Consider the following 17111-nt stretch of genomic DNA (forward strand, 5'->3'; position numbering starts at 1 on the left):
ACTTTATCCAATTTCTTCTATGAGTTTCCGCTCAGTTCGATCTATTGGATAGTCCATCCCCATGCAGTGCTAAATCAAACAGGCTTCAAGATTATGTGGCAGCTTCACTTCTTTCATTTTCAGTTCAAAGCAACAGTGCTGGAGATTACAGCTCATTGGCTAATGTGAAAGTTGTGGTTGGACCACACTGTTGATAATGCCAACTATTTTAACCCTTCAATGCATTGTTGCCGTCTAATACACACACTGTTTTCGTTGTGAAGGTAGATTCAGTCAAAGGGCTGCTTCAAGTAAAAGAACAAATCAGATTATATATGGATGGTCACCATGAGGAAACTGCTATTAAAATTCATTTTGCTCAGAAAGTCGTCACATAGTAGAAAAGAAGGGAGTAATTTTTTGAACAAAAACAGCAACAATCTGCGTTTCACTTTCCCCGAGGGCTCAGTTCATTTTATTGTCCGACAAGTTTTAGCCTTTAACTTAGCATCCAGAAAAAAAATCCAAATAAGCTGAGCTGTTTGATGATGGGAGTTCCAGCCTATTGGCCAACTTTGCTTTGTTCAAAATAATTTGTGGCCAGTTTGTAATTGATTTTTAAATCCAATTCGCTGATAATCTGTAGTTTAACAAAAAGGTTTGAATATAAAATATCTGCCTGCTACATTTTCTTTGGGAACCCACGGCAGTTTTATTTCTAATGAAGTCATCTCGAAGTCTTTGATCCAATAATCCTACTTCCTTCTGCTGTGGTGGACTGAACGTGTACATCTCTTCTTTGCCGAATAGTAATCTGTGGGAGAATCAGAGACAGACTGAGCAGATAAAACAGTGCAGCAATCACAATAACCATAAAAAAGGCATTTACTATGGTGCATGCAATCGCCTTGCTCACTTTCGACGTCCTATTGAAAAAGAAACATGGACCCACCAGCCTGGGTGGTGAGTCTGGCAATGGATCAGCCCTGTCGATTTGTCCTTCTCAAACCAGGACAAATTCTCTATCTGGCTGGTCAGTAGGAGTTTGATAACCATCGGCTTCAGCCAGGATCATGCAAATAATGGAGGGGGTCCTGGAGGTAATCAGGGAATGGGAGAACCTAGAAGAGAGGCCCAAGGCTTTTTTGTGAGATCCAATAAAGCTGCTCCTCCTGACCCACAAGAGAGCAAAAGAGCAAGTTAACATCGGGATATGGCAGTGAGATCAGATTATTGGGTACAACAATTGTGTTACAGGACTTGTAATGCAAAGTTTTATACTAATAATCCACAGAAAAAATTCAGACTCCAGCAGAGCACCTGGCATATTTAAACGCAGATAATTAAATAAATCTGGGGGAAAAAAGTTAGCATCTGTAATGACAACTATGAAACTAACGGAATGTAGCAAAGGCTCATCTGATTCATTAATGCTTTTTAGGGAATAGAATCCTTACCCAGTATGGCCAGCACGTGACTTCAGACCCACAGCAATATGCTTTGACTCTTAGCTGCCTTCTGAAACGGCTGAGCAAGTCATGCAGCTGGACCAAGTCACATTGAGAAAGAACTGAAGCAGTTGAGGAAGGCAGCTCACCGGCAGCTTCACCAGTGCTATTAGGGATGGACAATACATGGTGACGTTGCCAGCGATGCTCACATCCTGCGGATGAATTCTGGACTCCCCCACCGTCCTTACCAGGCCGAGGGTGAAGTAACTAATATTTGACCCAGAGTTCAAGGGTGCTCTTAAATGCGCTAAAATAACTCTGAAATGGGGCAATAAATATTGGCCCAGCTAACAACACCCATGTTCCATGAACAACTAAACAAAAAGTTGAACATAACTTTTGACCAGCCGAAAAATATTGCTCAATTTATAGTAGTTGGCGGGTTTTGGTATACATCAACCTCAGACAGTTCATGCTTATTGGCTGGATAACAAAATACAATATGGTCATTAATGGTTCTACTGTGACATGAAGAGGAAAGACATGACTGTGATCCACTTCCTGACATGATTACAGATATATCTATCGGAACGTTCTCCATGGATCTGTTGGAACATTATCCGGTGTCTCCAGAGGTAATGAACATGGATCAATGCAGCTTCCTTCTGGTATCGTGTCATTTGAAGTTCCTGAACAAGATGCTGCTGTAATAAATCCTGATATCTGCAGCTAGGTTAAAAGTGAGATTAAAGGCACGATGGAAAGCTTTTTTCAGCAATTCTGAAGCAGTTATACTGTTGGGCAGGGTATTAAACAAAAAATAATTAGAGCTTGTGACAAATGCAATGCAACAATCACAGGGGACTTTCATAACCATACAGACTAGACTTATCAAATTGCCAAAGTATTCTGGAAGGTGAATTTATAGAATGCTTTCATGATAGTTTCAGAGAAGAATATCTTGTGAAATCAAGTATGAATAAGACCATTTTAGATTTAGTATTGTGAAGGGAGGCACGGTTAATTATTAATGATAATAGAAAATAACTGGACAATCTCAGCAGGTTTGACAGAATCTCTGGAGAGAGGAGAGCTAACGTTTCGAGTCTGGATGACTCTTTATCAAAGCAATCAAAGTCATCCAGACTGGAAACTTCACCTCCCTTCTCTCTCTCCATAGATACTCTCAGACCTGCTGAGGTCTGATATGGGGCTGGTTTAGCACACTGGGCTAAATCGCTGGCTTTTAAAGCAGACCAAGCAGGCCAGCAGCACGGTTCAATTCCCGTACCAGCCTCCCCGAACAGGCGCCGGGATGTGGCGACTAGGGGCTTTTCACAGTAACTTAATTGAAGCCTACTTGTGACAATAAGCGATTTTCATTTCATTTTCAGGTTGTCCAGTATTTTCTGTTTTTGTTTCAGATTCCAGCATCCGCGGTAATTTGCTTTTATCTACAGTTAATTAGTAAATTTGCAGTAAAAGATTCTCTGGGAAAAGGTGATCATAATATAATTGAATTCAATCTTAAGTTTGAGGCTGATATACTTAAATTTAAACAACACCAGTTACACACACACACACACACGAGGGGATGTATTAGGTTAATTGGATAAATAGACTACAAGATATAAGGATAAATAAACAGTGGCAAGCATTTTACAGAAGTTGTGAACAAAAGTACATTTTGTTCAAAAACTGATTTGGATAGATTCTTGGATGAAAGAGTTTTTCACCCAAGAGAGGCTGAGTAAATTGGGGCTCTACTCTACAGAACTACTCATTTTGGAAGTGAGAAGAAAAGAACAGAGTTTTATTTAAATGGAGAGAAACTGCAGAAAGCTGCAACACAAAGGGACTTGGTGGGACTTGTGCACGAAACACAGAAAGCTAGCACAGGGGCAGCAGGTAATCAGGAAGGCTAATGGAATGTTGGCCCTTATTTCAAGTGGGTTGGAGTATAAGAGTAGGGAAGTCTTGCTGCAACTGTACAAGGAATTGGTGAGACCACATCTGGAGAACTGTGATCAGATTTGGTCTGTGGGGCCCAAACTACCCTCCATACCGTCCAATATTCGCAAGGAATTGGGAAAGGGTGTTAGACTGACAAACCCACCCCGGGATCCTCCATTCTCCCATTGGACCAGTGCTGAATGGTGCTCAGCTGGGAGGGGGGCAAATCCCGGGAAGTCGGTAGATATCGATTTAAACCCTACTTAGGCTCGCGCCATTTGGCAGCGCCCCTTTTGGGCGTGTTTCAGATTCTGACGCCTTGCGGGTCTTGGGTAGATCCCGTGAGGTGTGTAGGCTGCTGGGAAGCCGTGAGAGGTCTCCCGGGATCTACTGGCCACGTTTTGCTCTCGTTCTAGCACAACATGGCCACAAAATCACAACCCAAGTGTTCGTCCCAGAACTGAATATCGTGCAATTCGCATTCCGTTCGGGGTTCTGTTTGTTCCAAGATTCAGGACATGGAAATGGGCCAGCACTTTGCCTTTGAAGTCTTTCCTTCCTGAACTGACTGGGGCACACAGGCAGGCCCCAAAGTTAATATTGCCTAGGCCGCCTGCTGCTGAGATACAGAGATCCTGGCTCTCGCCTTGGTCCCTGCCCCCCTGATTCACATAGAGTACACCCAATATCTACCGACTTCCCAGGATTTGCCCACCTCCCAGCTCTAACCTAAGTCCCCCCAATCCCTTTGTGTTGCAGCTTTCTGCAGTTTTTCTCCATTTAAATAAAACTCTGTTCTTTTCTTCTCACTTCCAAAATTGGATCCAATCTATTGTCTGCTAATTAGTGCTTCACCTTCACTGCGTCCTTTAACTACACAACAGAGACTTGCTGTTTTCATGCAAATGGATATTTTCTAACCTTCACAGCTGTCAAAATATGAGGTTTGGGCTCAACGACAATTTTCTGTAAATTACCAATGCTGAATAATGTGAAGTAAAATGTACAAACCGTGAACTATCTCTTAGAGGGTGCAGTTGCCATTTCTAGACCTGTGTCTGTAAAACAACTGATTTTCAGCTCAACAGCCTGTTTCAGAACGGTTTTGCAGTTACATATGAACCCAAAGTTACCGAGAGCTCTTTCTGCCGCAGTCACAAGAACTTGCCGAACTCAACATGTTGCAGGAAGTGGTTTTGAACAAAGACTAACAGTAAATGCCTTCATTAAGCGTGATTACAGAAACAATATAAAGATGACGGCAGAGTTCACTAGGAAATTATGGGGCTGGTTTAGCTCACTGGGCTAAATCGCTGGCTTTTAACGCAGACCAAGCAGGCCAGCAGCACGGTTCAATTCCCGTACCAGTCTCCCCCAGACAGGCGCCGGAATGTGGCGACTAGGGGCTTTTCACAGTAACTTCATTGAAGCCTACTCGTGACAATAAGCGATTTTCATTTCATTCAATTGACTCCTCGTGCTGCTAGATCAAAGATTCTGTGCCTTTCATTTACCAGAAACGCTGCAGAATTGTCATCTTCCTTAACCACATGTTTTTTTTATGTAATGCCCTTTCAAAAGATATATTTCAAGTCTAAATACTGCTGTTGTTCTCAGCGGTCTGTTTATGGTGCAACTGTGTCTGATATTTACAGCCAAGACTTTCTCTTCAGCTGATACATTCTGACAGCCTCCCAGAAACATGACACTGCGGGGTAATCACTGCATAATTATTGGAATGCAATCTTCAATAAATGCACATCTTTTTTCCATTTAACATTGAATAAAACAGAAGGTGTGATTGGTATATTTCATGTAAATCTTAGCAACCGATTGAAGAATATTTGTGAAGAAATTAATCACAATAATTAGAAGTGTTTCATGCAACCACGCCCACATGTTCTGATGTTGCCCCAGACTTGTGGAGTACTGGACAGCCTTCTTCGAGGCTATGTCCAAAGTGGTGGGGGTGAGGGTGGAGCCATGCCCGATAGTGGCGGTCTTCGGGGTTTCAGACCAGCCAGATCTATTCCTGAGGAGGAGGGCGGTCGCCCTTGCCTTTGCCTCCCTGATTGCCCGCCGTAGAATCCTGTTCGGCTGGCGGTCAGCAGCACCGCCCAGAGCTGCAGACTGGCTGTCCGACCTCTCGGAATCTCTCCAAATGGAGAAAATCAAATTCGCCATCTGAGGGTCAGATGACGGCTTCCACAGAACGTGGGAGCCATTCATGCAATTGTTCCGGGACCTGTTCGTGGCCAACAAACAAGCAGAAGAGCAGCCAGGTAGCCAAGAAACGGGAAAGTAGCCAAAGCGTGAGAGGGAGAGATAGACCGGGAGAGGGGGGGAGGGACAGCTAAATCTAAGAGGAAGGAAAGGTGAACCACAGGGTTGGGGGGAGGGAGTGGGGGAGGGCAGAAGCGGGGGGGGGGGGGGGGCAGAGGGGAGAGACAGGGAACAATAGAGGAGAGCCAAGGAAGGGGAGGCAGGGAAACGTTAACAAGCTTGGCATCCACAGGAACAGAGAAAATGGGGAAGACGGGAGGGCCGCAGAAGCGGAAGTGCGGCACGAGACGACAACGTCAGCGAAATCCGTCCGGAAGAAGCAAGGGACAACACCACGAACGGATGCCTACATATGTGTGTAAATAACTTTGCCAAGGGTACAGTGCTGCCGCTGTTGAGCGGGGGCATAATACTGTCCGCTGAATTCGCGGGGAAAATTAAAACTTCAGCAGCAGCAGCGACCCATGGGGGGGGGGGGGGGGGGGGGGGGTGGGTGCCCCGATGGGAGGGGGTGGAAGGACTGAGGCATGTGGGGTGATGTCTAGTGGATGGCTGATGTATATTCTCTTTCTGCACTATGTTAATGTTCACTAATTTGCTGTGTTAAGATTATTACTATTTAATATGGAAAATTTTGCAAAACCTTAATTAAAAAAAGAACAGCAGCAGCAACCCGGGGGGGGGTGATTTATTTTCCTTTTTGTAAGGGGCGCATGCTCTATCCTGTTTTGAATTTAGTGTTAATTTGCTCAACTGTATCGTTTAGAGGGTTAAGTTGTTCTGTTCTGTTGGCATGTTGCCCTTCTTTCTTTGCATTATTTTCCTTTTTGGAGGATATTGTAAACTTATTGAAAACTTTGAATAAATATATTTAAAAAAAGAAGTGTTTGATGTACAGGTAACAATAATGCATGTAGCGTTAGCACTAATGCATGTAGTTGTAGAATTAATGTGTGTGTTGGTAGCGCCAATGCATGTATTGGTAGTAGCAATGCATGTATTGGTAGCAGCAATGCATGTACAGGTAGCAGTAATGCATGCACAGGTAGCAGTAATGCATGTATTGGCAGTAGTATTGTGCGTTTTGGTAGCAGCATTGCATGTGAGGTTAACAGTAATGCATGTTTTGGGAGTAGTATTGCATGTATTGGTAGCAGTAGACAATGAAATGAAAATGAAATGAAAATCGCTTATTGTCACGAGTAGGCTTCAATGAAGTTACTGTGAAAAGCCCCTAGTTGCCACATTCCGGCGCCTGTCCGGGGAGGCTGGTACGGGAATCGAACCGTGCTGCTGGCCTGCTTGGTCTGTTTTAAAAGCCAGCGATTTAGCTCACTGTACAAGCAGTATAACTCCACGTACCGCACTCATTACTTCTTAAAAAATTTTTTTATTCATACAAGATTTTCATTATAACAAATACAACAGCAATACAGCAACTCACAACACAACATTAAACACAAATTACACACACTCAATCTCCCGTCCTCCCCTTCCCTCTTTACCAAAACTTGAAGAAAAGACAAATCCTAACAGCCGTCGGTAACCAGTTCCCTGAAAAAGATGAATTGCTGCCACCTCGAGTGGAACCCTTCCAGAGAATTCCTACAGAGCAGGAGGCCATTCGGCCCATCGAGCCTGCACCGACCCTCTGAAAGAGCGCCCCACCTCAGCCCACGCTCTGCCCTATCCCCAGAACCCCACCCAGCCTGCACATCTTTGGGCTGTGGGAGGAAGCCGGAACACCCGGAGAAAACCTACGCAGACACGGGGAGAACGTGCAAACTCCACATAGTCACCCAAGGTTGAAATTAAACCAGGTCGCTGGCGCCGTGAGGCAGCAGTGCTAACCACTGTGCCACCCTTCCATCATCCCCCTTCATTGTATACCTGATCTTTTTGAAGGTCTAAAAATTCCATCAGGTCCCCTACTCAGGCCAAAGCCTGAGGCAGCTCTGCAGACCTCCAGCTGCCTTCGTCCCTGTCTAAAGCACCGGCAAATCCGAAACTCCTAGAAATGGCCACTGACAGGCACGGTTTCAGCTGATCACCCAAAATCCCCGACAAAAAAGCAGCTTGGGGCAAGACCAAAACGTGTGTGCGGTTTGCCGTCCCCTAGAGCTCCTCTCACACCCTGCAAGAACCCACTCATATGCGCCCTGGTCTGGTGGGCCCTGTGCACCACATTGAACCTCGCACATGAGGAGGTGAAGTTGGCCATGTGGAGAGCCTCACTCCACTCCACCCCCTCGTCTACCCCCTCCTCCCCCCCCCACACCTCTCCCCCCACCCCCTCCCCCCCCCCATACCTCTCCCCCCCACCCCCCTCCCCCCCCCAACACCTCTCCCCCCCCCCCCCCCCCCCCCACCTCCTCCTCCCCCTCCCAAGCCAAGCCCAGCTCACCCTCCCACTTCCTCTTTACTTCCTCCAACGGTGCCTGCTCCGTCACCAACATCTGCCCAGATATATCCATAATCTTTACCTTCCCTAACTCGGTCAAGGATAAGACCCTTTCCTAAGTAAGGGTGCCAGGGGAGATAAAGAAAGCTCCTTAATAAAAAAAAAACGCACAACTGAAAACACCTACCCTGTCCGGAGCTGGAACCTTCCAGAAACATATCCCTTATCCTCTCCAACCCCTCCCTTTCCCGTGCCCTGAACGATGAATCTAAGCGACAAACCTGTGGTTCCCTAAATTCGGAGCCAGGCAGTGACACAAAGTTGGGAAATGGATTCCAAATGCTCAGGGTATCACAACCGGGCACAAAAGGAATATTGCCGGGAAAATGGGAGTGGGGCAGGAACCGGGGCCCTTAGACTCGACCCTGTGCACAAACTCTCCTCTATCCGCCCCCCATATAGAATCTGGCTCCTTGAACCAACCACGCACCTTCTCAATATTTGCCACCCAATAGAAAGAACCAATTGGGCAGTGACAAACCCCCTAGCCCATTGCCTATTACTGTGCAGAAATGTCCAACAACCCCAAGGGGTCTCACCAGACCAAACAAAAAGTAGATACCAAATTATTAACCCTGCAAAATAAAAGCCTTGGGAGCAATCATTCATTTAAACATTTAGGGCACAATTCACCTAAAAGGTGACTCTGTGCGCGATCTTTCCAAAAGGGAACACAGTCGCCGAGCGAGCGCGCTTAGTTGGGTGTTTCCCAGCACTCGCGGTGCCAAGAAACACACGACTATTCAACGCGAATCGCTTTGAATAAGAGGCCTAAATGGGGAACGCGTGAGCAGGGCCGTGTTTGTACAATGGGGAGCTGCGGCGGAACATTCCATTGTAGTGGGAGATCAGGACGCCATTTCTAAATGGCATCCCTATCTCAGAGGCCCCAAAAAGAATCCCCAATCTCCCCATTGTAAGCCTACTTGTGACAATAATAAAGATTATTATTACTGATATAATAATGTATAATATACAACAATGAAATGATTCGTTTCATTTCAGAAAAATCAGAGTTCAATTTCAAAAGCATGGGTAACAATACCTGATCGGCAGGTAATGAAATCGCACTTTTAGCCTAAAGTTCATCTTCCCGTTATGTTAAATTGGAACTCGGGGTTAGAACACAATCTAACATTTGAAAAAACAGTTCCCCAGCACAGATCCCTTTGATACATCACCAAGCCGGGAATCGAACCTGGGATCCTGGAGCTGTGAAGCACCACTGTGCTACTGTGCTGCCCTTAAATATATTCCTCTGTGCCTGATTTTCCCCTTCAACTCTTTTAAAACCCAAGAGACACGGCAAGTTGGTACGCAACAGGTGAAAGTGGATGTTTCCACATTCCCAGAGGATCACAGGCTGCTTTGTCCCCTTTAACAGCTGACTGGTGGCAGTTTAACCCAAGGGTCACCACAGTTTAGGTGAGGGGCGATGTTGAAGCCGGGACATTCCTGGATAACCCCAGCCAGTACAGGAATTTAACCGGCATTGCTGCCGTTGCTGCACATCACGAATCAGCTGTCCAGTCAACTGAGCTGACAGGTTCCACTGAAGCGGATAAATGACATTTACTAACACGGAGGTTTCTTGTGATTCCTCAGTTCCGACGAGGGTTGAGGTGGGGACACACTGTGCTGCCTTGCTGCAATGGGGAGGAATCTGACAAAGTTTACAAGTCACAGGACACGGGTGACACTGGAAACCAAATTAACTGAGTGAAGTTTTAACTACTTGACCTTTCCCAGCATTCCCGTCTGCTTCCCCTTTCCCAGCATTCCCGTCTCCTTCCCCTTTCCCAGCCTTCCCGACTGTTTCCCCTTTCCCAGCCTTCCCGTCTGTTTCCACTTTCCCAGCATTCCCGTCTGGTTCCCCTCTCCCAGCCTTCCCGTCTCCTTCCCCTCTCCCAGTATTTCCGACTGTTTCCCCTCTCCCAGCATTCCCGTCTCCTTCGTCACTCCCAGCATTCCCGACTGTTTCCCCTCTCCCAGCATTCCCGTCTCCTTCCCCTTTCCCAGCCTTCCCGTCTGTTTCCCCTCTCCCAGCCTTCCCGTCGACTTCCCCTCTCCCAGCATTCCTGACTGCTTCCCCTCTCCCAGCATTCCCGACTGTTTCCCCTCTCCCAGCATTCCCGTCTCCTTCGTCTCTCCCAGCATTTCCGACTGTTTCCCCTCTCCCAGCATTCCCGTCTCCTTCCCCTTTCACAGCCTTCCCGTCTGTTTCCCCTTTCCCAGCCTTCCCGTCTCCTTTCCCTCTCCCAGCATTCCCGACTGCTTCCCCTCTCCCAGCATTCCCGACTGTTTCCCCATTCCCAGCCTTCCTGTCTCCTTCCCCTTTCCCAGCATTCCTGACTGCTTCCACTCTCCCAGCATTCCCGACTGTTTCCCCTCTCCCAGCATTCCCGTCTCCTTCGTCTCTCCCAGCATTCCCGACTGTTTCCCCTCTCCCAGCATTCCCGTCTCCTTCCCCTTTCACAGCCTTCCCGTCTGTTTCCCCTTTCCCAGCCTTCCCGTCTCCTTCCCCTCTCCCAGCATTCCCGACTGCTTCCCCTCTCCCAGCATTCCCGACTGTTTCCCCATTCCCAGCCTTCCTGTCTCCTTCCCCTTTCCCAGCCTTCCCGTCTGTTTCCACTTTCCCAGCATTCCCGTCTGGTTCCCCTCTCCCAGCCTTCCCGTCTCCTTCCCCTCTCCCAGTATTTCCGACTGTTTCCCCTCTCCCAGCATTCCCGTCTCCTTCGTCACTCCCAGCATTCCCGACTGTTTCCCCTCTCCCAGCATTCCCGTCTCCTTCCCCTTTCCCAGCCTTCCCGTCTGTTTCCCCTCTCCCAGCCTTCCCGTCGACTTCCCCTCTCCCAGCATTCCTGACTGCTTCCCCTCTCCCAGCATTCCCGACTGTTTCCCCTCTCCCAGCATTCCCGTCTCCTTCGTCTCTCCCAGCATTTCCGACTGTTTCCCCTCTCCCAGCATTCCCGTCTCCTTCCCCTTTCACAGCCTTCCCATCTGTTTCCCCTTTCCCAGCCTTCCCGTCTCCTTCCCCTCTCCCAGCATTCCCGACTGCTTCCCCTCTCCCAGCATTCCCGACTGTTTCCCCATTCCCAGCCTTCCTGTCTCCTTCCCCTTTCCCAGCATTCCTGACTGCTTCCCCTCTCCCAGCATTCCCGACTGTTTCCCCTCTCCCAGCATTCCCGTCTCCTTCGTCTCTCCCAGCATTCCCGACTGTTTCCCCTCTCCCAGCATTCCCGTCTCCTTCGTCTCTCCCAGCATTCCTGACTGTTTCCCCTCTCCCAGCATTCCCATCTCCTTCCCCTTTCCCAGGCTTCCCGTCTGCTACCTCTTTCCCAGCCTTTCCGTCTGTTTCCCCATTCCCAGCCTTCCTGTCTCCTTCCCCTTTCCCAGCATTCCCGACTGTTTCCCCATTCCCAGCCTTCCTGTCTCCTTCCCCTTTCCCAGCATTCCCGTCTGTTTCCCCTCTCCCAGCATTCCCGTCTCCTTCCCCTTTTCCACACACAATCTCTTTCTCACAACTATGCACAGTGGGTGCGATTCTCCGACCTCGTTACTCTCTCGGTCGAGTGAAACGGGGCTGGTGAATAGCGGGAGAGGCAGAAAATGAGATCCACACCAGACACTAAACTGTTTACATGCAACTGACATACTACCCAAGGCGAAATCGGGATCTCACCCGAGAAACCAATTATCACCACTTAAGCCCCATTTCCATACACATAACGGGAGCACCCCCATATCCAACAGCCCCCGTCATTGAGCAGCCTCCCTAGCGGGTGCTCACGCTGGCTCCTTTTGAAAAACATGATCCTGGCAGAAGGGCTTTTGTGGGGAGCCAAGGAGGTGAGTAGGCTTGCTGCCCCTGTGCTCGGCGGGAGGGTATCGTCTGGGTTCTGGGGGGCACCCTCCGGAGGGGTGGGCCGCCATGGAAAGGGGGTGCTGGGGGGGACAAACGCTGGCGGCACCAGCATGCCAACCCCTGGATTGTGTGTACCTGTTCCAGGGGCAGCCCTTGTCCCTACTACCACCCACAACCCCCACCGTCTGCCAAGGCCTCTGGCCGTGCAGCTGAAGGCTACTGCTCATTGGAAATTGGCAATCATGTTAATAAAGGAACAAACCAAAGAACAATGAAAGGTACAGCACAGGAACAGGCCCTTCGGCCCTCCAATCTGTGCTGATCACATGGCCTATCAAGCCCTTCGGCCCTCCAATCGGTGCCGATCACATGGCCTATCCAGACCAACCACCTGTATCCTTCTATACCCGTCTGTTCATGTGTCTATCCGGATAAGTCTTAAAGGTCGCTAACGTATCTGCCTCATCCACCTCAGTGGCAGTACATTCCAAGCAACCACCACCCTGTGTGTTAAAAACTTGGCTCCCACATCTCCACTGAACCTTTCCCTCCCCATCTTGAACCTGTGCCCCCCTTGTAACTGTCATTTCTGCCCTGGGAAAAAGCCTCCAACTGTTCACCCTATCTATACCCCTCGTAAGTTTATAAACTTCTATCAGGTCGCACCTCAGCCTCCGTCTCTCTGGGGAGAACAGTTCATTCAATCTCTCCTCATAGCTAATACCCTCCATACCAGGCAACATCCTGGTAAACCTTTACTGTACTCTCTCCAAAGCCTCCACGTCCTTCTGGTAGTGTGGTGACCAGAACTGGACACAATATTCCAAATGTGGGCTAACCAACGTTCTATATAACTAACATAATTTGTGAACTTTTATACTCGATCCCCCTTCCTATGAAGGCAACCTTGCCATATGCTTTCTTTACCACATTTCCACCTGTGCTGCCACTTTTAAGGATCTGTGGAACTGCACGCCCAGATCTCTCTGTCTCAATGCTCCTGATGGTTCTGCCATTTATTTTATAGCTCCCATCTGAATCGGATCTACCAAAATGCATCAACTCGCATTTGTCCGGTTTAAATTCCATCTGCCCAATTTTGCAGCCTATCTATATCCTGTTGCATTCTCTGACAATCTTCATCACTATCTGCAACTCCTGCAATCTTAGTATCATCCACAAACTTGCTAATCAGACCCGCTACGTTTTCTTTCAAGTCATTTATATATATTACAAAGAGCAGAGGTTCCAGAACTGATCCCTGCGGAACACCACTAGTTACAGACCTTCATTCGGAAAAACACTGTTCCACTGCTACCCTCTGTCTTCTATGGCCAAGCCAGTTCTGGATCCATCCAGCTAGTTCACCCCTGACCCCATGTGATCCATTATTTTGCACCAGCCTGCCATGGGGGACCTTATCAAATGCTTTACTAAAGTCCATGTAGACAACATCCACAGAGTGGGATTCTCTGGTCGCCGACGAAATTGTGTTTGGCGATTGGCCGGAGAATCCCCGTTCATGACCGAATAATAATAGTAACCTTTTATTGTTACTGTGAAAAGCCCCTCGTCACCACATTCCGGTGCCTGTTTGGGTAAGCTGTTATGGGAATTGAACCCACGCTGCTGGCCTTGTTCTGTCTCACAAACCAGCTGTCTAGCCCACTGAGCTAACCAGCGACTATTGGGGCGGTGTTGCTTTCGCGATGCTCCGCCCCCTCCAAAGAGTCATATTGGTTGTGGTCAAAGGTGTTTATTGTGTTTTACAATTCTCTACCCGATGATGATGATGCTGCCCCCTCTTCCCAGCTCCGTCCTCACACCCCCTACCTACCCCTCACCCCATCCCCCGGTGCCCTCAGTGATCTGCAATGTGATTGGCCCTCTTACTTCTACCGCTACGTCTTGGTGTCTCCCCAGGATGCATATCTGAGGTGGAGGCTGCCAGTTCCTCACCTCATCCCATGGCCTTCGATGTCACTGGAGGGTGTTCTCTGGCGCCGGAGGGCCCAGCACACTTGTCAGCGCCACATGGACAGCCATGCCACCCTGTCCCGTGTGCAATGCAGCCTTTGCAGAAGAGTGGATCTGGCAGAGCTGGAAGCCACCGTCGCCACTCCATGAGATGGGTCCGGATTGCCACCTACGCTCCCTGCTCCAGGTCGGTGCCCCTAGGAACCCAGGGGTCACCTTGGGATGGAGGGGCAGCTGTTTCGAGTCCGGTTGCCCCTGCATCATCTGGCTCTGCCAGCCCATGGTCCGCACCATCATGTCGACGTCCCCGGTGATGCTCCTTAGTGACTGAGACATGCTTTGCAATGCCTCAGCAGTGCCCACCTCTGACTGGGTCAAGCTCCGTAGCGCCTCGGCCTGGCCCATCTGAGAGCGGGACATGTCCTGCACAACCTCATCAAGGTCGGCCTGGTATTGGGTCACATCCCCCAGCGAGTCAGATATTCTGCTGAGACCCTAAGCCATGGCCGTCACCGACTGCGCGATGCCTTGGACACCTTCACTAATGGTGCTGACCTCATGCACCAGGCACCCCACTGTGGTCGCCCCTCTAGCAGTGTTGGACTCAGTGCCACGCATAACTGGCACCATCTCCTGTGCCCGTAGCCTCTGGGATGTCTCCAATCGGCTATGAATCTGCTGGAGTGTCGCTGGCATCTCCCTCTGAATGTCCTCTTGTCCCATAACCCACTTCCACAGGCTCAGCATCTGACTGGGACCCAGCTGGGTCCCGGGCTCCAGCAGATCTCCCACTGCGGTCTCGCCTGGGGCTTCCTGCCTCCACCTGATGTACATCAGCAGCTGTGCGGTGCTCAACAGATTGTGCCCCAGAACCTGACCACGAACATCTCCCTCCGAGCTGCGCTGGTGGAGGGTGGGGATGACAGCTGTGACGTATCGATTGTGTCTTTCTTGGAGAATGGTCATGTGGTCAGTGGGAGGAATGGGTCAGTCAGTGAGCCAATAACAACTCATGTTTGACAGATCCTCTGGGTGGAGACCGGTGGGTTCCTCACCTCTGCGGCAGCTGTCAACCTCCGTGTGGGTGACCGCACTGTCCTTGGCCACCCCAGTCACCTCCAGGGTCCCACCTCAAAGGTGGTGAGGATTCATGTCTGGCACCACTGCCTGTATGGGGCCCCCCTCCTGCCGATTGTTGAAGAGCTTTTCCTGAGGAGACTCAGACAGGGCATTGTTAGCCAGACGCACGGTTCACAGTGGTACGTGTGTGGGGGTGTTGTGGATGCTCTCGTCAGGGTGGAAAGGTCTTGTGGGAGGGGAGGGGAGAGCGTTGGTGTCCACTCGCTCGTGCTGCCCGGTGTAGCTCGTTGACCTTTTTCGGTGCTGGAGGCCAATCCTCCTAGTCACAGTCCTGGAGCTCACAGCCCCTGCCACCTCGACCCAGACTGCCCTGTGACTGACCCCCAGGGGAACAGGACATCCCTCCTGGCCTCCACCGCGTCTAGCAGCCTCCCCAGATCTGCATCCCCGAATCCTGAGGCTGGTCTCCTCGACGGCATTTTGCGAGCTGGCTGGGGTTGGCTGCGTAAGTGGTGGTGGTGGTTGGGGGGGTGGGGGGGGGGGGGGGGGGGGGGGGGGGTGGCGAGCGCGGTGCCGGCGAATCGGCTGGCAAGCCTTCATTTGCAGCGAGGGGCCTCGTTACGTGAACCAATTAACGTTGACTAGCAGAGCGTGCCGAGTGCCGGGAAGCTCACTACCACACTTGGAAATCTTTCCGGAAAATCACTTTCTCTCCTGGTTCTTTCACTGTCTTATGTATTATTCTGACCCTCTTCGTATCTACACCCACTTTCCCCCACTCGCCACCTCCAACCTCACCATCTGAGGGTTATATGTAGTTTATTGTTTCTTTAAATGATTTGAAAGCAAATCAATTATTTTCAGTTTGCATCAGTGGGAAGGTCAACGACAGGTCGAGCGAGGGTGGAGGGGGTTGGGGGGAGGGGCTGTAGGACCCAGTCAGTCCGGAGACCTCAAAGACACAGAAAGCAGCTAATAATCTAGCTCAGAGGAAACAGGGAGCACAGCAGATGGAAGGCCCAAGGTCCAAGGGAGTGGGATACAACCAAATGGCTGATGCTGTGATAAAGTTTGCAGCAGACAGGAGACTGGCTGAGAATAGGTGGGACAGGGCAAGCAGTCACAGGAGCTGAGACAGGCCCTTGGCAGTGGGGGTGGGGGTCTCAACTGAGTCAACCAAAAAAATGTAAAAAGCATAAATATAATTCAAGGTATGAAACGGGGCGTAGTGCCATCTTGGCTTGGGAAGTAGTGGACAACAGTGACACCTACCTCAGAAAAGAAGTAATACAGGACTTTGGAGATAAGTAAAGATCAATAGAAAATTTGATTAAAGTAGGTTCTAATAGAAGGGGGATATGGTGCCGTAAATGAAACAATAGAAATGTGCACAAAGAACAAAGAAAAGTACAGCACAGGAACAGGCCCTTCGGCTCTCCAAGCCCGTGCCGACCATGCTGCCCGTCTAAACTAAAATCTTCTGCACTTCCGGGGTCTGTATCCCTCTATTCCCATCTTATTCATGTATTTGTCAAGATGCCCCTTAAATGTCACTATCGTCCCTGCTTCCACCACCTCCTCCGGCAGTGAGTTCCAGGCACCCACTAACCTCTGGGTAAAAAAAACTTGCCTCGTACATCTCCTCTAAACCTTGCCCCTCGCACCGTAAACCTATGCCCCCGAGTAATTGACCCCTCCGCCCTGGGAAAAAGCCTCTGACTATCCACTCTGTCTCTGCCCCTCATAATTTTGTAGACCTCTATCAGGTCGCCCCTCAACCTCCGTCGTTCCAGTGAGAACAAACCGAGTTTATTCAATCTCTCCTCATAGCTAATGCCCTCCATACCAGGCAACATCCTGGTAAATCTCTTCTGCACCCTCTCCAAAGCCTCCACATCCTTCTGGTAGTGTGGCGACCAGAATTGAACACTATACTCCAAGTGTGGCCTAACTAAGGTTCTATACAGCTGCAACATGACTTGCCAATTTTTATACTCAATGACTCGGCCAATGAAGGCAAGCATGCCGTATGCCTTCTTGACTACCTTCTCCATATTTGTTG

The 17111-nt window shown here is 49.4% G+C and overlaps 1 protein-coding gene across 5 annotated transcripts in view; it reads right to left on the reverse strand.

The window, feature by feature from the left end:
- Positions 1-421: 421 nt before the first annotated feature.
- Positions 422-17111, reverse strand: part of LOC119955253 (cyclin-dependent kinase inhibitor 1-like) — a 134716-nt gene continuing 118026 nt past the window's right edge. For all 5 annotated transcript variants that reach the window (XM_038781289.1, XM_038781293.1, XM_038781294.1 and 2 more), the window contains exon 3: positions 422-793. In XM_038781289.1, the coding sequence (XP_038637217.1) occupies positions 735-793 (59 nt within the window). In that variant the 3' untranslated portion in view covers positions 422-734. The remainder of the gene's footprint in view (positions 794-17111) is intronic.

Source organism: Scyliorhinus canicula, chromosome 20 (genome assembly GCF_902713615.1).
Source record: "Scyliorhinus canicula chromosome 20, sScyCan1.1, whole genome shotgun sequence".
Classification (NCBI taxonomy): Eukaryota; Metazoa; Chordata; class Chondrichthyes; order Carcharhiniformes; family Scyliorhinidae; genus Scyliorhinus; species Scyliorhinus canicula.